Raw genomic sequence first — 19,098 nt, 5'->3', positions numbered from 1 at the left:
TCCGTCTCATCAGTTTTCAGTGAACAAAACTCCTCACAGAGCCAAAATAAGCAGTTTGTATCCAACATAACTCAGCTGGACTCTGATGCTCCGTATAACAGCCACACATGAGTCTGGATTCACTCAAAGCATTGAACAAACTTTATTGGAAATGAAGCTTTTGGACATTTATTCTCTGATATTTGCTCTTCAGCTCGAGTCTCCATCAGTGGGAACATTTCCTGATTCAACTTTTCTTCTGTTCAAATCAAACTCCATGAGAATCAAAGTGTGAATCAGAGTCCTGATGATCAGATTCTATAGAAACATGGAGACTGTAGAGGATTTACACTCAATATGTTCATTTGTTCCCTTCAATCTGAATCAGAATAGAAATCAAGCGGTTCTTCCAATGAAAGGGATCGATTAATGTTATTGACAGGACAGATGATCAGAGGTGCAGAGTTTTTACCTCCATCATTCAAACTGGGATTGAAGTATGGGTGGAGTTTGTGAGTGAAGGAGCAGCCAGTAAAGGAGTAGATCAGAGCTGCAGCACCTACATCATAAAAGGAGACCAGACCCTCCTCATAATCCACAAACACCCCCACCTTCTCAGGACCAGGATGAAGACAGAGATCAACTGGAGGACCAGCAAGAGCTTTGTACTCATTTCCATTTCTCAGCCTCACAGTCCAGAAACCATTTCGAGGACTCACTGTGATGTCTCCCTTCCTGTTGATCGACTCTGTGGCCACTCCTAAAGTCCATTTAGTCTTTCCTTTAACCTGAACCTCAAAGTAAAATCTGCCTGAAGAGAAACTCTGCTCTCCTAAAACCATAACACAGTAAGAAAATCTCTCTGGGTTGTCTGGAAGTTTCTTCTCCACATCAGTATCATACACTTGTTTTCCATCATCAGACAGGATGAGATTAGGATGAGCTGTATCAGGATCCAGAGTCACATCCACCTCATGCTGCTGCACCCTCTGCAGCTCAGCCTCAAACAGCTTCTTCTTCATGAGTTTCCTGATTGTCTCCTCCAGCTGAGCCACAGCTCTCCCCACAGTCCCCTCATATGATGGTGGATGAACTCTGACCTCTGTCCAGTCCTTGCTGGGTGGAGCAGCTTTCAGGGAGGAGAAGCTTTGGAGGAGGTGGAGATGGTCTTCAGAGCGTGAGAGCTGCTCCACCTCAGAGCTTCTCTCCATCAGCTCAGAGATTTCCTGTTCCAGATCTTTGATGAGACCTTCAGCCTGTTTCTCTGTAGCTTCCTGTTTGTCTTCGATCTCCTTCATGAGCTTCTTCAGGCGTCTCTCAACAGACTCCATCAGAGCCGTGAGGACCTGAACACCTTCTGCTTTCTGTCTGTCTGCAGCATCTTTACTCATCTTCACCGACTCTGTGATCTCCTGAATCTTCAGTCGTCTCTTCTGGATCATCTGCTGAATCTCAGCCTCTGTCTTCTCCAGCTCTGCCTTCTTTCCTTCATATTCTTCTCTCAGAGGAACAAACTCGTGGTTCTTGTGGTCTAAAACAGAGCAGAGCGTGCAGACACATGTCTGGTCGGTCTTACAGAACAGCTCCAGGAGTTTATCGTGCTTCGTGCACATCCTGCCTTCCAGGTTCTCCACAGCATCAACCAGCTGATGTCTTTTCAGACCTTTCAGTGTCAGATGAGGCTCCAGGTGAGTCTGACAGTAGGAGGTCTGACACACCAGGCAGGACTTCAGGGCCTTCAGTCTGGTTCCAGTGCAGACGTCACAGGGAACTTCTCCTGGTTTGGCAGCTTGTTGCTCTGAGCTGCTGCTGCTGGCTTTCTGCTGAGCTTCACGTCTGAACTGAGCAACCATCTCAGAGATGAAGGTGTTGATCTTCAGCTGAGGTCGAGTGTAGAAAGTCTCTTTACACATGGGACACTGACAGCTCTGACTCATGTCCCAGTGCTGACTGATGCAGCTTTTGCAGAAGTTGTGTCCACATGGTGTAGAGACTGGATCAGTGAACACATCCAGACAGATGGAGCACAGAAACTGATCTTCAGATCGCAGATTGCTGGCAGCAGACATGTCTGCACTCTGAGGGAGAAAGAAGAGAAACATTTGATTCAAAATTCACTTTAAATTTCATTTTACAAAGAGAGAAACAAGCGTCAGTAGTCTGAGAAGCTTGGAGGAAGGAATGAATACTGCACTTTTGGAAGAACTCCCTCCCCTGCAGCCTCTTATCGTCAAAGGGACGGAGGTGGAGAGGGCAAACAGCCACAGATTCCTGGGACTTCAGGTTACATCAGACCTGAGCTGGACTCTCAACACTACAGCAACTGTGAAAAAAGCCCAGCAAAGGCTTTATTTCATTCGGCTGCTCAGGAAAGCTGGCATGAACCACCACCCTCTCACCCAGGCCTGCAGAGGACTGATAGACAGCATCCTCACCGCAGGCATCACTGTCTGGTATGGAAACACTACACAGACAGAGAGGAAGGCTCTGCAGAGTCAGAAAGTCTGCAGAGAGGATTATGGGAACAACACTTGCATCCATGGACCTGCACATACAAAGCTGCACATACAATCTCAGACACAACAGAGCGGACAGCAGCATCACACACAGAACACGATTCTTCAACAGCTTCTTCCCCACAACTGTCAGACTGACGGCAAACAAAAACACACTGAACACTTAAAATAACACAGCACTACTTAACCTCACTTTGAATGTATCATCGGTTCACTGACCATCGGGCAATACACTCACAACAGACTTGTGAAACAGATCTGTGGAACAAATGTGCAACACTGTGAGTGCGATAAGAGGTAGAGAACTACACACTCTCTGTACATTTTCTTCTTTTTCTTTGTATATAGAAAATAGTACAAATAAAATAATTCACGCGGAGTGTGAGGCATGAATTATGATCAGTTATTTTTTTAAGAATTCTAGAAATGGTTGCCAAATCATACAAAAACTCGCCAGTTTCCCCTCTCTATCAAATCTTATCTGCTCCACCCTGGCCACAGACACCATCTCATTAAGCCACCTGTTAAAACACGGGGCCGAAGAAGACCGCCACTGTAAAAGAATAAGTTTCTTTGCAGCCAGCATACCCATTGTAATTATCCGTTTTTGTGAAAAGGAAAAAGATTCGACTGATGCAAATGATCCAAGTATAGCCAATGTACCATCACGTGGTACTTTTTTCCTAAATTGGTTTGAAAACCACATAAAAAATCTGGCTCCAAAAAGCATTCAAAACAGGGCAATGCCAAAATAAATGTGCAAGGGAACCTTCACCGACTTTACATCTGTCACATAAGGGGGATACAGAATTATAGATCCGGTTAAGTTTAAGTTTAGAAAAGTGTAGTCTATGAATGACTTTAAACTGGATTAGTTTATATCTGGCATTTATTGAGCCTTTCTGAATATTGGACAAACAATTTGACCATTGGTCTTCAGACAGAGGGACCCCGAGGTCTTCAGCCCATGTTTTCTTAATTCGGTCGGAATCAACTGGGATTGTAAAGCACTTAACAAACTGAGATATCAAATGTTTAAAATCTGCTTTCCGAATTATATCAAAGTAAGTATAACTTCGTGGCTTCAGTGGAAAGTCTGAAAAGTTTTGTTGAACAAAATTCCTTATTTGAAGATAACGAAAAAAATGTGATTGAGGTAATTGAAACTTTTCTTGAAGTTGAAGGAAGGACATAAATTTGTCATCTGTATATAAGTCCTCAATGTATTTCAATCCCTTTTCCCCCCATTCTAAAAACACCCTATCCATTTTACCTGGTTTAAACAAGTAGTTATGTATTATTGGCATTCCTACTGAAAAATCAGGTTGTTTGAGAGATTTCCTAATTTGACTTAATATCTTTAAGGAGTGTTTAACAACAAAATTACGACTGAGCGAATTGTTAAAAGAACCCGTGTTAGAAAACAATAAGACCGGTAATGAGGCTTCAGATACTGTTGCTGCCTCTACCTGGAGCCAGATCGGAAGCTTGTCATGACAATAATCAATAGGCGAGCCCCACTGCCAGTGCAATAGAGCTCTTGAATTTGCTGCCCAATAATAATGTCTAAACACAGGGAGACCTAACCCCCCGCAGGAAGTGTTTTTTTGAAGATGAGCCATGGATATCCGAGGGGGTTTTCCTGCCCAAATGAATGAGTGAATCAATGAATCAAGCTGCTTAAAAAATTTAAGTGGCAAGTGAATAGGAAGGTTTTGAAAAAGATATAAAAATCGTGGCAAAGACACCATTCTAACTGGATTTATTCGACCGATCAGAGACAGAGGAAGCAGCTTCCATTTTCTAATATCATCTTTGAACTTATCCAGCATTTCCAGGAAATTCAATTTATAAAGGAGTTTGGGATTTTTAGAGATCTTAAGACCAAGATAGGTAAAAGACGTAGTTACTAATTTGAATGGGAGAGAGCTGAGAAACTTTGGGCATAGATTATCTGTTATTGGCATAAATTCAGATTTATCCCAATTGATCATATATCCTGATAATTTCCCAAAGTGTTTAATACAATTTAAAAGATTAGGGAATGAGATTTCTGGTTTGGAAAGGCAGATCAGTAAGTCATCTGCATAAATGTTAACAAGACTTTCCACATTCCCAAATTTAACTCCCTGAATACCTGGGTGGTTTCTTATGTTAATGGCTAGGGGCTCCAGGGCTATATCAAAAAGAAGCGGTGAGAGGGGATCCCCCTGTCTCACCCCGCGTTGTAATTGAAAGGGAGAGGATTTATCTGCATTAGTGAGAATACAGGACACCGGACACAGATAAATCATTTTAATCCAATCCCTAAAGTACTCCCCAAAACCAAATTGTTTTAGAGTCTCAAATATATAAGACCATTCAATCTGATCAAATGCTTTTTGAGCGTCCAGAGAAAGTACTGCTGTTTTAACCTCTTTTCCATAACCTAAATTAATTGTATTTAATAATAAACGGACATTATTAAATGACCATCTACCAGGAATAAAACCTGTTTGATTAGGATGTATAATTGTTGAAATAGTTTTTTTTTTCTTCCTTTTCTTTTTCTTCTTTTTTCCTTTCTTTTTTTTTTTTCTCCTTTCTCCTTTCATGCTCATAAGTTCACAAATGTTAAAAACAGTAATTGTTCTTGGTTGATTTTGTATAAGCATGTTATGTTTAATTTAAATGCAAAAATAAAAAAAAATTTAAGAAAAAAAAAAAGAAAATAGTACGACTACCCTACTCCGGACTTCATTTCTATCCTTCTGCTTTTTCTGTCTTTATATTGTTAAAGTGTGATTTGACTTGGAAAGCTCTGCACAAGTATTCCACTGTGCATGGACTGTTGGTCCTGTGTGCAAATGTCAAAATAAAAATCTTGAACCTTCAGTTGTCAGAGTAACTGGTGGAGACCCAGCAACACACTCAGACACAAACTGGTTCATCTGAAACACAAACTGAACAACGTCGTGTCTGCTGTACAGTGCAGCGTCCAGATGAACAGGATCAACAGGATGAACATCTTTTTAACAGTCGTTACAAAGATGTGAAGTTGTTTGGCTGACACAGACAAACAGTATCCCACATTCTTGATTTTTAGCTCACAAACACGTCTTATAAGGACTTATTGATCCTGAAATGTTGGAGGTTTTAGCTCTTTAAACAGTAAAGTTACAGGAGGATACAGATAATTATCAGGAAAATGTCCTCGGTTTGTTAAAATTATCCCGTCCGATAACACACGAGAACAATAAATGTATCATTTTCTGTTGTAACCCACAAACTGAACGGTCACACTCATCTTTCATGTTGTCACTAAAACATCACTCCTTCCACGTCTAGTTGGTCGTGATGGAGGCGGAGTGCGTTGGGTCCGCTTTCCCTGCCCAGCCGATGTTCCTGACGCAGGGAAACAGATCCTGTTGGGGATCCCTACCTCGGCACAACACCTGCCATGGTCTTTGCACACTCACCACAGTAAATGCATCATGTTGTCAGCTTTACAGTATCATAGTCAGAGAAACTGGTCAGGCCGCTCTCTTCCAAATGTCTACACTTCACCCTTTTACTGTCAGTGGGCTCAGAGTCCATCTAATGTGGCTCATTATCTGATGCCGTCTGCAGACCAGTGTTAGACACTGAGAGGTTGATGGCTCCGTGTCAGAGCACCGGCCTTAACGAAAAAGTTATCAATCGTTCTTTTCATCTTTTCTCATTACCCACAGCTACATCCACTCCTATCACGCTGCTCACCTCTGCTGCGACGATTCGATTCGAAAATTGATCTTCGATAAAAAAAAGAGGTTGCCTGACTTCTCTACAAGTCAACATGTTAAAGACAACAAACTGGATATGAAGGTCCAACTCTCTGAGTCCAGAACACACGATGGATCTGAACTTTAAAACAATAAAAACACTAAAGAAGAAGAGTGAACTCTTCTTCTCGCATAAACGTAACTTCAGACTTTGGACAGACCTGAAGAGATTTCATTTTAGAGTCAGTCAGTGAGAGCATCCAGCACACACTCTGTTACTGTGTTATAAGATAAATGAACGCTATGAGTGAGTGAAGGATTTCAGCGTTTGACTCACCGAGGAGCAGAGACACAGATGAAGTCTTCATGTTGTCGGGACGACGACTGGCAGCAGAGTGACACCTTCAGCTTCACCACTTCCCTGTCAAGATCATCACGCTGCTGCTTCTGGACAGCGAGGACGAGGAAGAGCTGGTGATGCGCAGTTAGCTGATTTGGATCAAAGCTAGCTCCTTATTTGGTACAGAGGAGGGAAGTAGAGGGCGGAGGTGGCTGTGAGCTGGGGTTTAAGAAGCTGCTGTACATCCAATCATCCAATCAACACTTAGGAACTCTTTCAAACCAGCAATCAGCAGCATCCACCTGCCTCAACATTCAACACACACATATCCATACTCACATCTCAGAGAAAGCAGAGAAAGATGCACACCATCCCGTGGGAGGAGCCAAACGTCTAAAAATATTTGACCATGTGATCATGTATCATGAAATTTACCCCCACCCCAAAATCAAACATTTCTCCCCTAAAAGAAATGGACTTGGGGTTCAGAGTGTGTTTGGGGAGTGTGGGTTCATCTTGTCTCCACACTGGGTGAGTGCTGAATATTTGTATATGTGTGTATGAGGGTGGTGTATGTTTGTGTCTGTGTGTGCATGTTTGTCTATGTCTATGTGTCAAGTCAGGTCTCACATACTGGCTCACTCCCGGCGGCTGCTTGGCAGGGCCTGGCATCCGTGACTCCGTCAGGCCCCTTTGGGGGGTGGAGGGCCCTCAAACCTCGGGCCGCTCTGGTGCAGCTGGCTGCCGGCCCTCTCTGACTTCTGCACTGTGGCTGCTCGGTGACATCCCATATAGGCATCTCCTCAGCTCTTTCAAGGTGGGTGGAGCCCATCTGGTGGTCCTGGGGGGGGGCTGAATCTATGGCTCCCCACACCCACTATCAGATTGTTACACGGAAAAACCTTTTGAATATAAGTGCACACAGGTGTGCGTCAAGATGAACCGAATCAACCTTTTGGGACTGCAGGGAGGGCACTGGCTGCCTCGAGAGCGAAATGCCGTGACCTGTTATTGGAGATACAACATCAGGAAATCTTTATATGGTGTTAACCTGCTGTGCCCAGAAAATGGCGCAGCTCATGGTGTGTTTGAAAAGCTGGGAAATCTAATATTGGATGCACTTAAGCTGCAACTGGGAACCAGCAAAGTAACACATTCACATTTAATGAAGTTTGGTGTGAGTGAGCAAGTATTTCACTGAGGCAATTCAGTTCAGGGGGATGTGTAGGCTGGGATATCATCCACGTAGGCTTCTAGTTGAACAGCGTTGACCAGCCTCATCAGGAATGTTGCTCGTTCACGTCTGCTAAATTTTTAAATCCAAAACTTCAATTATATTGTACGAAATGGTCAGGTGTGACAAAAGCATGTATGCATGATTACAGTTTTTACTGCCACAAGGACTGGACCGGATTCTGGACCGGAGTTTTTCCCATTTTGTGGATAAGCTGTCGGTCCACCGTTTACCTCAGCTGTCAATGCTGGAGCTGAGAAATGTCCACTTTTATTTACTCTCAAACAGGGTGTAAAACTTTATGAAAGGAGTCTTGTGCAACCAGTGTTGGGGAGTAACGGAATACATGTACCGCCGTTACGTATTTAAAATACAAAATATGAGTAACTGTATTCCGTTACAGTTACCGTTTAAAAAGGTGGTATTCAGAATACAGTTACTTTGTTGAAATAAATGGATTACACTGCGGTACTTTCCTGTTTCATATTGTCGCGGGTCAGGACTGTTTGGGTTTTGTTTGACAGCTACGTTCTGTAGTTCCGGGCGGCAGCGTTGCGGTTTCCATGGTTACAGGGTGACGCTCTCGCTCTGCGTGTTTCCTGGGTGAGAGAGCGCCTTTTTGTTGTTGTTGTTGTTGTGTTAAGCTAATAGGCAGAATGCAGAATGTAGCCTCACGGGCAGTGTAGTCCGTGCTGCAGGGAGAATGGACCGCCATACTCGTTATGTGTCTGTGAGCGCGAGGAGGGAGAAAAAGGAAAAGTATGAGCTGTCATCGAGCAGAAACGGGAGCTGGAAGCATGTAAATATAATAATAACCACTGCAGCCAAGAAGAGTGCCTGACGAGCCCAGCTGTAAGTAAGCTGTTAAGACAGATTGCATGTCTCCCTGGAAGCCCTAAAGATTAGTTGGAAAACTTATCAGAGGGCAGTTAAGGCCGATAAACACTCCTACTTTTCTCAATTTATTTCGGCCAACTCTCACAACCCTCGTGTTTTATACAATACAATTAATTCTGTACTTAACTTGGAGGGTTACAACCTTTTGCCATCCTCTGAGGCTATGTGCAATAAGTTTATTACCTTTTTTGTGGACAAGGTTGCTACCCTGAGGCCTCTGATTCCACCTATTGTTGATCCGGCCATGCATGCTCCTTGCTCAAGCCTATTCCCTGCTTTTGCACCGATTTCTCTGCGTGACTTAGAGGAGTTGGTGCTACATGCTAAGTGGCTGTGGCTCCCCGAATGATGTTGTTACTCCCCGCTTTCTCCGAAAAGTATTTCCCATCATTGGACCTTATATCCTGAAAATTATCAATACTAGTCTGTTAACCGGTCATGTTCCTAGTGGGTTTAAACGTGCAGTCATACACCCCTTACTTAAGAAACCTGGCCTTGATAGTTCTACTATGTCAAATTTTAGACCTATCTCCAAACTTCCCTTTTTAAGCAGGGATCTATCCTTGGGCCATTATTTTTCTCGCTCTATTTACTCCCCCTTGGTGCGATTTTTTCGTAAACACGGAGTGTCATTTCATTTGTATGCCGATGACTGTCAGCTTTACTTACCTTTTAGTCATTTGGATACCTCCCCATGTCAATCACTGCTTGACTGTCTTAGCGATATTAAATTATGGATGGCAAATAATTTTTTGAATTTTAATGGTCACAAAACGGAAGCAATTTTATATGGCCCGCATCGCTCTACTGATTCTCCAGATGTTGATTTTGGTGATTTGACCTCTCATCTGAAAAGTTCAATCACTAATCTTGGTGTTAAACTTGATTCTGCACTTACTTTTGAAGGTCATGTAAATGGAGTGATAAAATTAGCTTTTTATCACCTCAGACGCCTGTCGAAGGTTAAGCCTTTCCTTTCCAAACCCAATTTGGAAACTCTTATTCATGCTTTTATCACCTCACGTCTGGACTATTGTAATTCCCTTTTAATAGGGGTCGGGTCGGGCACCTTGTCACGCCTGCAGTTAGTGCAAAATGCGGCGGCGCGATTTTTAACCGGTAGTAGGAAATTCGATCACATCACTCCGGTTCTGGCTTCCTTGCATTGGCTTCCCATTGAATTTAGGGTTCGTTTTAAAGTCCTTTTATTGGTTTTTAAATCTTTAAATGTTCTGGCTCCTGTGTACTTATCTAACTTGCTGAAGCCACATGTTCCTCCTCGCTCGCTCCGTTCAGCTGAGCAGCTGTTGCTGTCGGTCCCTAAGTCGCGGCTGAAATGCAGAGGAGACAGAGCGTTTTCAATTGCGGCTCCGATGCTCTGGAATAACCTTCCCCTCCAAATTAGACAAGCGTCATCAGTGCAGGTCTTTAAGTTCAGATTGAAAACCTATTTTTATTCCCTGGCTTTTAACTCTGTAGGAAACTGACACCTCTTATTTATTTTATTGTATGTAATGATTTTATGGTATTTTTAATTTGGTTGTTGTTTTGATCTGTGTTGTTCAGCACTTTGGTCTGCCTGGTGTGTTCTTAAAGTGTTATACAAATAAACGATGATGATGATGATGATGATGATGACTCGACTGTACGCTGTGTTCGTGTTTTCCTCCAATACAAAAACTTCCGTTGGAGCAGCCTTTCAACGCCTCTCTCTGTCTCTGCTAGCAAAGTTGACCCAGACAACAAAGTAAAGCTAGTTTTCAGCTACGAGCCCGACACGGACCCGACGTATGAGCCAGAGGTCCTTTACTACGGTTTGGAGTCGCGGACCTTCAGTAACAGTAATAAATCACAGCAATAGTACATTCACGTAGTTGTAAACAGCATGATAATATATTAAGTAATCCAAAGTATTCAGAATACGTTACTCTCATTGAGTAACGCAACGGAATAAGTTACACTTTGGGGCATGTAATCTGTAATCTGCAATGGAAAACATTTTAAAAGTAACCTTCCCAACACTGTGTGCAAGTTAATAAAGCTCACTGCTGACCGACGACAGCCATGCTGAGGTGAGCTGTCGACGATATGCTAAACTGTTGGTTAGCGTTGGTATTAGCCTCTGTTAGACTGTGCCAGCTGCAAACAGCAGCTAACAGAGTCTTTTCCACTTTCCTTGAAGTGGATCCTTCATCATTTGTTTGTATTCATGTGTTTTTGGCAGTTCTAGTAAATTGTAAACTCAGTCAAGAAAATCTGGATAAATGACAGATTTGTGTATGAAATGTTTTTAAGTATAGTTTTTAAAGTACTTCATCTGCAAACAGACTGTTTTTCAATGAGGCCTAATACTTTTCTTATGTTGAAAGCTGATAGAGGACAGGGTTTGATGAATATCTGTGAGAGATTAGAGATTCAGAACAGAAACGCTAAGGCTGCTAGTGTTTGTCTTTGTACCATTTTTCTTGTATCCACTGATATTAGCTAATAAATGTACGGTCTGCACATTTCTTCTGTGTGTGATGATGATTTATTTGTATAAAGAAAAAACTAGCTGTCACAACACAAATCAGTCAAATGTCTGATGTTCTACATATGTATATGTGTTACAGTGCTGCATTTCTGTCCTGACCTTTGACCCCATGCTCAGACTAAAGCTTCACACAGGCTGGTGTGTAAAAACAGCTAACAATGCATTTCTGTGTAAAGCATCATTTGTAGTAAACATTTAATGCCTGTTTCAGTTTTACACAACCTGATGGAAAAGAGAAGGAGAGCAAAGGTCAGTGAAGGGAATGACTGTAGTGCAAATACAGGTGATGTCAGTGAGGATGTGACCCTGCTGCCCTCTCCTAAACAGAGGAGACATTGTTACCCCAATACTGTCAGGCCAACATCAGCAATAAAACAGGGAAGATGTGGGGTTGATGCGCACTAATGTTAAAGAAGATTGTGTCACAGGGTTTTAGAGAAGCATTACATGTTAACTACAGTAGCTCCATAATGAATGAGTAACACGGGAAAAAGCTGTCCTGTAAAATTCAAACAAATCAAACAGTTGGAGCTGTTTAGTAAAGGAGCCGCCTACTAATATCATGTGAAAATGTGTAAGAATTCAAGAAAATTGTTTCACTTTCTTGTACACAAACCAAAGAAACTTCCAGACATTTCACCAGAAAAAGATGAATCTGTTGATCTCACAGTTTTCCATGCTTTCATCTCCTCGAGTCTCCTCACGTAGTGCAGACTTTACTCAGTCAAGAGTCCAGCTCGTTCAAAACTCTGCTGCCACACTTTCAGCATATTTAAAAAACAGCGCTACACTGGCTACCTGTGATTTTACCATATTAATGGCTACTTTTAAAGCGTTCCTTGAGCTTGTTGAGACCCACATTACAAATGATGTTACATCCTCAGATCAGAGCCCCAAATAAAGCTTATTGTTATTCATGTTTTTATTGTTGGCTCCAATGGAGAGGTTGTTGTTCAGTTCCACCTGGAAACACAGATCCCGTTTGAGTTGCCTCAGGAAGCTCATCTAGTGCAAAACTGCCAAATCAAACATGCTGAGCTACCGGCTCCACCTGTTTATTATTTATTAATAATAAATTATAGAATGTGTTACTGTTTATCTGCAAGACCTTCATTAGGAACCTGGAATTTTAAATCATTATGCTATTATTATCATTTCAAAATGCCAGTCACTGGCTGTCACTACAGGTCTGTGCTGGACTTTCAGTAACAGCCACTTCCATGCAACAACTGCCTGAAACATAGTACACTAAAAAATCATTCTTTACAAATCCCTTTGCAGCCCTGGCAAAAGCCTGCTTTTAGTAAATGGTAGAAGGACTGGTTCTTATGTAGCACTTATATAGCGCTACTCTGACGCCACAGCCAGGGTTCAGTTTATCAGCAAGAGATTTTTATTTAAACAAAGGAATAAACTGAAGGCTTATTTTTGGCCAAGACAAACATCAAAGTTGAAGGCAGCTGGACATTTGGATGCAGAATGTACACTTTTTAAGCAATGGCAAGAAAAACAGATGAGCAGGGCCTTCATTCTGAAAAACAGGACAAGCTCTAAATCTTAGCAGGGAGCTGACGGGACTGGCAGAGAGAAAATCCTCTTCTTCCCATCCTCCTTTAAATTTGATCTGGGAAACTCCATCAATAACTCAGCCCTGATGCACAAGAGAACGAGAATGAGTAGATGGTTAAAAGAGAATCCAGGAGATGGAAAGACAAGACGAATAGAGGAGCAGAGAAATTATCACAAGGACCCACAGTGGACAAAGGGTCATAATCATATTTTGTGAAGCAATAACTTGTTGGATAACAGCTGAATGTGTACCTGCAGTGTCCTCGGACTGGAGAAAACAACATGTGAGTGTGTATCTGTAATTTTATTGGCTGACTGTCTGAAGTTCATATCCTGATAGGTGACTTGACTCAGACTTGATGACAGCGTCCTTTCTGCAGGAATGAGAAAGACGAGGATTTAAACAAGAGACAAATAATAAAAGATTCTAAACCGAAGACGTCTGCCAGCATGGAGCACAAACTGGGCGTCATCAGGACGCTACAACACAGAGCGAACACCATCCCCACAGACACAGCGGCCAGGAGGAACATCACATCAAGAAGGCCCTGAGTAAATGTGGTTATCCCAGCTAGTGATGTGTGGGTCGCGAAGGAAACTCTCAGAGCCGACTCTTTGACGTGAACGACACGAGCCGGCTCCTTATCGCGAGCCGTGGGTTTTTTTTCTCTCTCTCACCCTCTCTCTCTCACTTTTTTCCGCTTCACTGAGCAGAGGGGGGAGGGGCGGTAGTGACACTCAGTAGCACAGGAACAGAGCGGGACGGAGAGAGAGAGAGCAGGGCCAACAAGGTCACATTAGAAAGGTATAGTAAAGGTATACACCCCATCATGGGGTGTATCTGGGATGATCAGGAAGAGGAGTACAGAAGTCTGGTGAGGAACTTTGTCGCATGGAGTCACACAAACCACCTGCAACTCAACACCTCAAAGACTAAGGAACTGGTTGTGGACTTCGGGAGGTCTAGAGCAGGTCCACTGCCGGTTCAGATAGAGGGGGAGGAGGTGGAGGTGGTCAACAAGTACAAGTACCTCGGGCTGTGGGTGGACAATAAACTGGACTGGTCATGCAACACAGAGCACCTGTATAAAAAAGCACAAAGCCGACTGTACACTGTTAAAAAAAATTCCGTTATAAAACGGAAAAAGTGCTGGTAATTAATTACCAGCACTTTTTCCGTTATTGTACGGGCACTTCCGTAAACCTTAAAACGGATATTTCTGTAGATTTACCCGAGTTTTTCTGTACCATTGACGGACATTTCCGTCAAACCTAAAATGGAAAATTCCGTATTTTCCATAAATTTCGGCGTTATTGCACAGACAATTCCGTAAACCCTATAACAGATATTTCCGTAGATTTACCTGACTTTTTCTTTACCATTTACGGACAGTTCCATCAAACCTAAAATGGAATATTCCGTATTATTTAAGTACTCAATCCATACCATTTACGGACACTTCAGTCATCCTAAAATGTTTAATTCTGTACCATTCTCTATACCGTTTACCATCAATAAAGCACAAATGTAGAATCACAGCAATTATTTATTTCCTTTAACAGCTGCCAGTGCTTTAAAGTGATTTCACTTTTTGTGGTGAATGATTTGCAATATTTACACTACAACCATTAAAACATTCAGAACATCACCTTCACATTCAGAGAAATTTTACATACATAAACCAGCTGTTTTCTCAAAGAAGTACAGCCATGTCCTTTAACAGGGAGATGCCAAATCTAGCAACTTTTTAGCATCCACAGGCTGACAGGCATTAATAACAAATTGATTTGTTAAAGACAATGACAAAATAAGACAATAAAACTGCCAGCATTGCTGTTGCTGTCTCACCTGTCAGTGCAAAATGAGGAGCCCCCTCCAGGAGGATGCAGAAACCTACACCTCCAACTCCACATATCACACCGACAGGCAGAGCTCTGCAACCAGTGGCTGACCTTTCTACAAAAAACAAATAGAACATTAGAAGTATTACATTATACAACTTTTCTATAAAACATCAGTGCAGCAATAACAACCATGACCTTAGAAGGATGACTGTGCAACATGCCATAAAGAGATTTTTAAAACTCTTAAAACAACTTAAAACTAAAAAAAAATTAAAACTTACACCTCCAACTCCACAATGACAGGAAAAGCTTAACTGGAATGACAAATATCGCCCACCTTCCCTCCCCCTTAACATGGGGGATTTGAAACTGCAGCATGTGTGTTGTGGGCATCTAGTTAAAACATCTGAACTCACTTAATACTGTAAAAATCTGTATTTCTACTCCCAAGCCCCATGTTTTTGGATTTGCCTTTGTGTGTGTGTGTGTGTGTGTGTGTGTGTGTGTGTGTGTGTGTGTGTGTGTACATTCAGTCCAAAAAGGTATTTTCTGAGCTCTGAGAACAGCTCAAATGGCCCATTCAGATTCCTTCAGCTGAGAAACCAGCTTGCACACCTGTGGAGGAATGAAGTGCCGTTTCTTCCCCTTCTTCTCTGCCTTGGAGCCTCGCTCAGGATTGACCCCAAGGAAAACTCTGAGGGAAAAAAAAAAACAATAGTGATATGCAGACAAAGTTTGCACATGTAGTGTGGCTTGACAGGAGTGGAGCAGTTCAATAAAATCCTACATTTGTTTTCTTCAATATGCCCCTATGTGTGAACCTCTCTATCATTCTAGTTGACCATCTGTCTAGAACCCAATGTTGTTGTGGTGCTGGTGCCAGTGGCTAAGCTCTCTTCCTTTGTCTTTTCAAGACACATGCATTCACACTGTGCATATACAGAAATGTTTGCAAGGGTGAGAAGTCTGCTTATCACCAACACATGACAGCATGCATCCTCAATGTGTATGCAGGGATATTATAAATGCACAGAACACAGAAGGGGATAGAAAACACAGTTGACATTGTCCTATCAAAAGGTGTAACAGCACATTTGAACACGGACTGTCCTGGGGGTTATTCAAACATGGAGTGGAGAAACTGTGACATTCAGTGCACGTTACACATCAGTACAAGTATTAACATTTGGGCATGAATCCACTATGTAGTATTTTTTAAATTAATATGTTTAGTCTTTCCTTCGGGGGGGGGGGGGGGGGGGGGTCCCTGGAACAACATATTTTGAGTTTGGGGTCTGCAGCCAAATAAATTTCAGTTTGTGTGTCTTTGACATGAAAAGGTTTGACCACCACTGACATAACCTGGTCTCAGGTGCTAATGGTTTTAAAGAGATAGCTCAAACGAATTTTGTGTCAACAAACCATTCTGAGAAAAATATGTTTTTGCTCCATTTCCCAACTGGAATCATGTTATGTTTGTTTTGTTATTGATTGACTTAGGACACTATTTAAAGCAAAAAGCATGTTACCTGCCCTTTAAAAAGATATGACACATTTATTCCAACAATAGTCTTCAACAGGGAGCTACAAAATCTCTGAACAAATCCATATTCAGGGGGATCATAAGCCAATAACAGCTGATCTAAAAGCTCACAGCATGTGACGACACATTTTGAGCTTGTACATCTCAGACAAACGGGTTTAGTGTAGATTGACAAAAAGCAGGTCAGGTGCAGAAAGGCACGGCAAAGTCACATTTACAAAGTATTTCCAAACAATGAGTGCTTACCTTTGCATGAATTCGAGAGTAAAAGCCATCTCCGGTGGGTATTGGACGTTGCAGACATAAAACATGGAGAAGACGTAGCTCAAGGCCACAATGGGAGAGGTGATGTGGTCATTGACAAGTAACCCATCAACAGCAATCTTGAATTGCTGGTCACCTTAAACACAGATAAAAACCATGTACCATTTACAAAAAAAAAAAAAAATCCTATATTTTAAGGCAAGCAAAACATTTCTTTAATAAATATGACACAACAACAGCTTATAACAACAGCTAACAACAGCTTGCTGGGATACAAAAAAAGATTTAACTACAAACCTCTGATTAGGATGCATGGGGTCACTGGGAGTTCGACTTCAGGATCTGCAGAGATCTGTTTTGGTGACAGACATGATACATGAATTAATGTTTCCAGTGCACACAAACCTGCTGGCAAATTGACTATCTGCTAGTGTCTTCATCAGACAGAGGTAGCCATTATGCAAAAACATTAATGTAAATAGTTTATAGATAGAGAGTTTATAGAGAATATCAGCAGCACAATTAGGGGAATCTATACTTCCTACTGTGGTTGGTTACTTGGTTCACCACTGGATGCAAATAATTATCTTGCACACAGTTTAAAATCTACAACATCTACCTCTTTTTTGTGGAAGAGTTTATAAGAGTCTTCCTTGAAGTATTTTGAAATGCCACAGATGAGCTGTATTGGACCTTCGCCCATCTTCATCCCTTTGGAGTCAAGGAAGTCATTGATCCCCTTTTCTTTTTTGGAAAGTTCCTGTTCAAGGTTCAAGGTGTTAATTTTGTACAAGTACATAAGACTAACACTCATTTTCGTTTGGAGCTATGGAGAGAATTTTGAAAAAAATAAAAATAAAAATGAATTATTTCATTTTCATTTGCAACCTGTTCTGTTTTGATCTCAAATGTCCTGCTTTTTTGGTTGTCACTTCCTGATTTTTGGTCTCAAATCTATTCCATTTGATTGTTCATCCAAGTTATTCTATTTGATTGGTTGCCAGTTTATCTTTTTTGGTCTCAACTCTCTTTTTGGTTGCAAATCTTTTTCTGATTGATTAATAAAGACAAAATTCTCTCCATATGGAGCAGCACAGCACAATCATAATAATAACAATAACAACACACCTGTGCCAGCTTGTTTTGTACAGAGAAGCCAAGGAGTTTAGATGCATGATCAAACAGGTGAGGAACTTCAAACAGGAACGGCCACTCATCCTTTACAACGGCAATAGTGGTATCATCATCGTTGAGGATTTCACGCTGAATGGGATATGTTTCAGTCATCAATTTTCGAACAGATGACTCCTAAAGATATGAGGCAGTTAGACAAACAGTCGAACAGTTAGTCAAACTAACCAATTAAAATAATAAAACAGGGTATCAATTTCAATTGACTATGGGCATAGTGATCTACAGACGATCTACAATTTCACAATGTGTCCTAAATTGTACTTGGACCCAGACCTTATCGCATTACTCCTGCTATATACTATTGCTGTGTGAATGGTTGTATGTCTAGATGGTGGACTGTAGGAACCGAATTGCCCTTCGAGGATTAATAAAGCTTTCTGTATCTGTAATGGATGATTGCAGACCCACCTGAAGATCCTGGGTTTGAAAGGCACGTTTCAACTCATCTCGTTTAGACAGCAGGTCTTCTCTACACACGGCCCCCTCAATGATTGGATCCCACGCCACACATCCATACAGATCTGAATTCCTGGGCCTTTTCTTTGTTGAATTTTCACCCCCTGCTTGCCTCTTCAGTGAGCTTTGTGGCCTCTTCATATTTTCAATTCTGTGTTCCAGCTGACGAAAGAGAGTTTCAGAACCATCTTTTGCAAAAGGTTTGTTTCCAAACGGCTCTGTCAGCTTGAAGGAGGCAGGATATTGTCCTACAATCATACTGGCGAGTTCCCTCAGCTTTTGTCTACCAGGTCTTCCTGGGTGTTTATGGAGGTAATCTTCAGCGACGATCCGAACCATCTCTCGTCTGTCTTTCCCCATTATGTACTTTTTTTCACGCAACTCATCCATGACTTTTGAGGGAAATTTGTGCCATGATACAGAATATGCATCTTGGGATGGGGAGTCGGCTGTCTCAGGTGGTGTTGAGGGCAGCTGAAACCTCTGTGGTTCAGGTGTTGATGAGGGGCCAGGCCGGGTGAACTGCGGTGGAGTTTGTGAATCTATGGATGACATGACAAACATCTCCATAAATTAAACACATCACAATTGTTGCAAATCAATTAATACATTGGTCCTCAATGTCCAGTTTGGGTCAACCAGGAATACAAATGGACCTAATTATGAAAACCAATTATAGAGTAATTATTGCCATGTACAGCTGATGGCAACTTTTTTTTTGCATTTTTGGAATAAACCTTTGTAGTTTCAGAAAACTTGCATTAAAACAGAGGGGCAAAAACTCACCTGCTTCCAATGCTTTGACAGCTCTGACGAATCTTTTGCACTGAATGAATGGCAGAGTGTCTTTAATGTCCTCCGGGTCCACAAGGCTCAGGTCATCTACAGAGAGAACTCCTAATTCCTCCAGTTTAGCCATGAGTGTATCCATCTGATCGCTACTGAGCGATGGCATTGCTTTCTTGACATAGTTTTTCACAAGTTCCAT

The 19,098-nt window shown here is 41.8% G+C and overlaps 2 protein-coding genes across 2 annotated transcripts; both read right to left on the bottom strand.

Moving 5' to 3' along the window:
* Positions 1 to 353: 353 nt before the first annotated feature.
* Positions 354 to 2,048, bottom strand: LOC146578194 (E3 ubiquitin-protein ligase TRIM21-like). The gene has a single exon (XM_085268537.1). The coding sequence runs from the start codon at positions 2,046 to 2,048 to the stop codon at positions 354 to 356; it is 1,695 nt and encodes a 564-aa protein (XP_085124663.1).
* A 13,172-nt stretch (positions 2,049 to 15,220) lies between these two features.
* On the bottom strand, positions 15,221 to 19,098 carry LOC146578193 (uncharacterized). The gene is made up of 7 exons (XM_085267769.1): positions 18,897 to 19,098; positions 18,063 to 18,652; positions 17,589 to 17,768; positions 17,080 to 17,220; positions 16,758 to 16,812; positions 16,443 to 16,596; positions 15,221 to 15,347 (listed from the first exon to the last, which is right to left on the bottom strand). The coding sequence occupies exons 1-7, from the start codon at positions 19,096 to 19,098 to the stop codon at positions 15,221 to 15,223; spliced, it is 1,449 nt and encodes a 482-aa protein (XP_085123895.1).

Source organism: Mchenga conophoros, linkage group LG3 (genome assembly GCF_057382185.1).
Source record: "Mchenga conophoros isolate Kocher_MC1m ecotype Shallow Benthic linkage group LG3, M_conophoros_male_GT1.1, whole genome shotgun sequence".
NCBI lineage: Eukaryota > Metazoa > Chordata > Actinopteri > Cichliformes > Cichlidae > Mchenga > Mchenga conophoros.
Note: the sequence above shows the minus strand (reverse complement) of the source record. Positions and strands in the feature narration are given on the sequence as shown.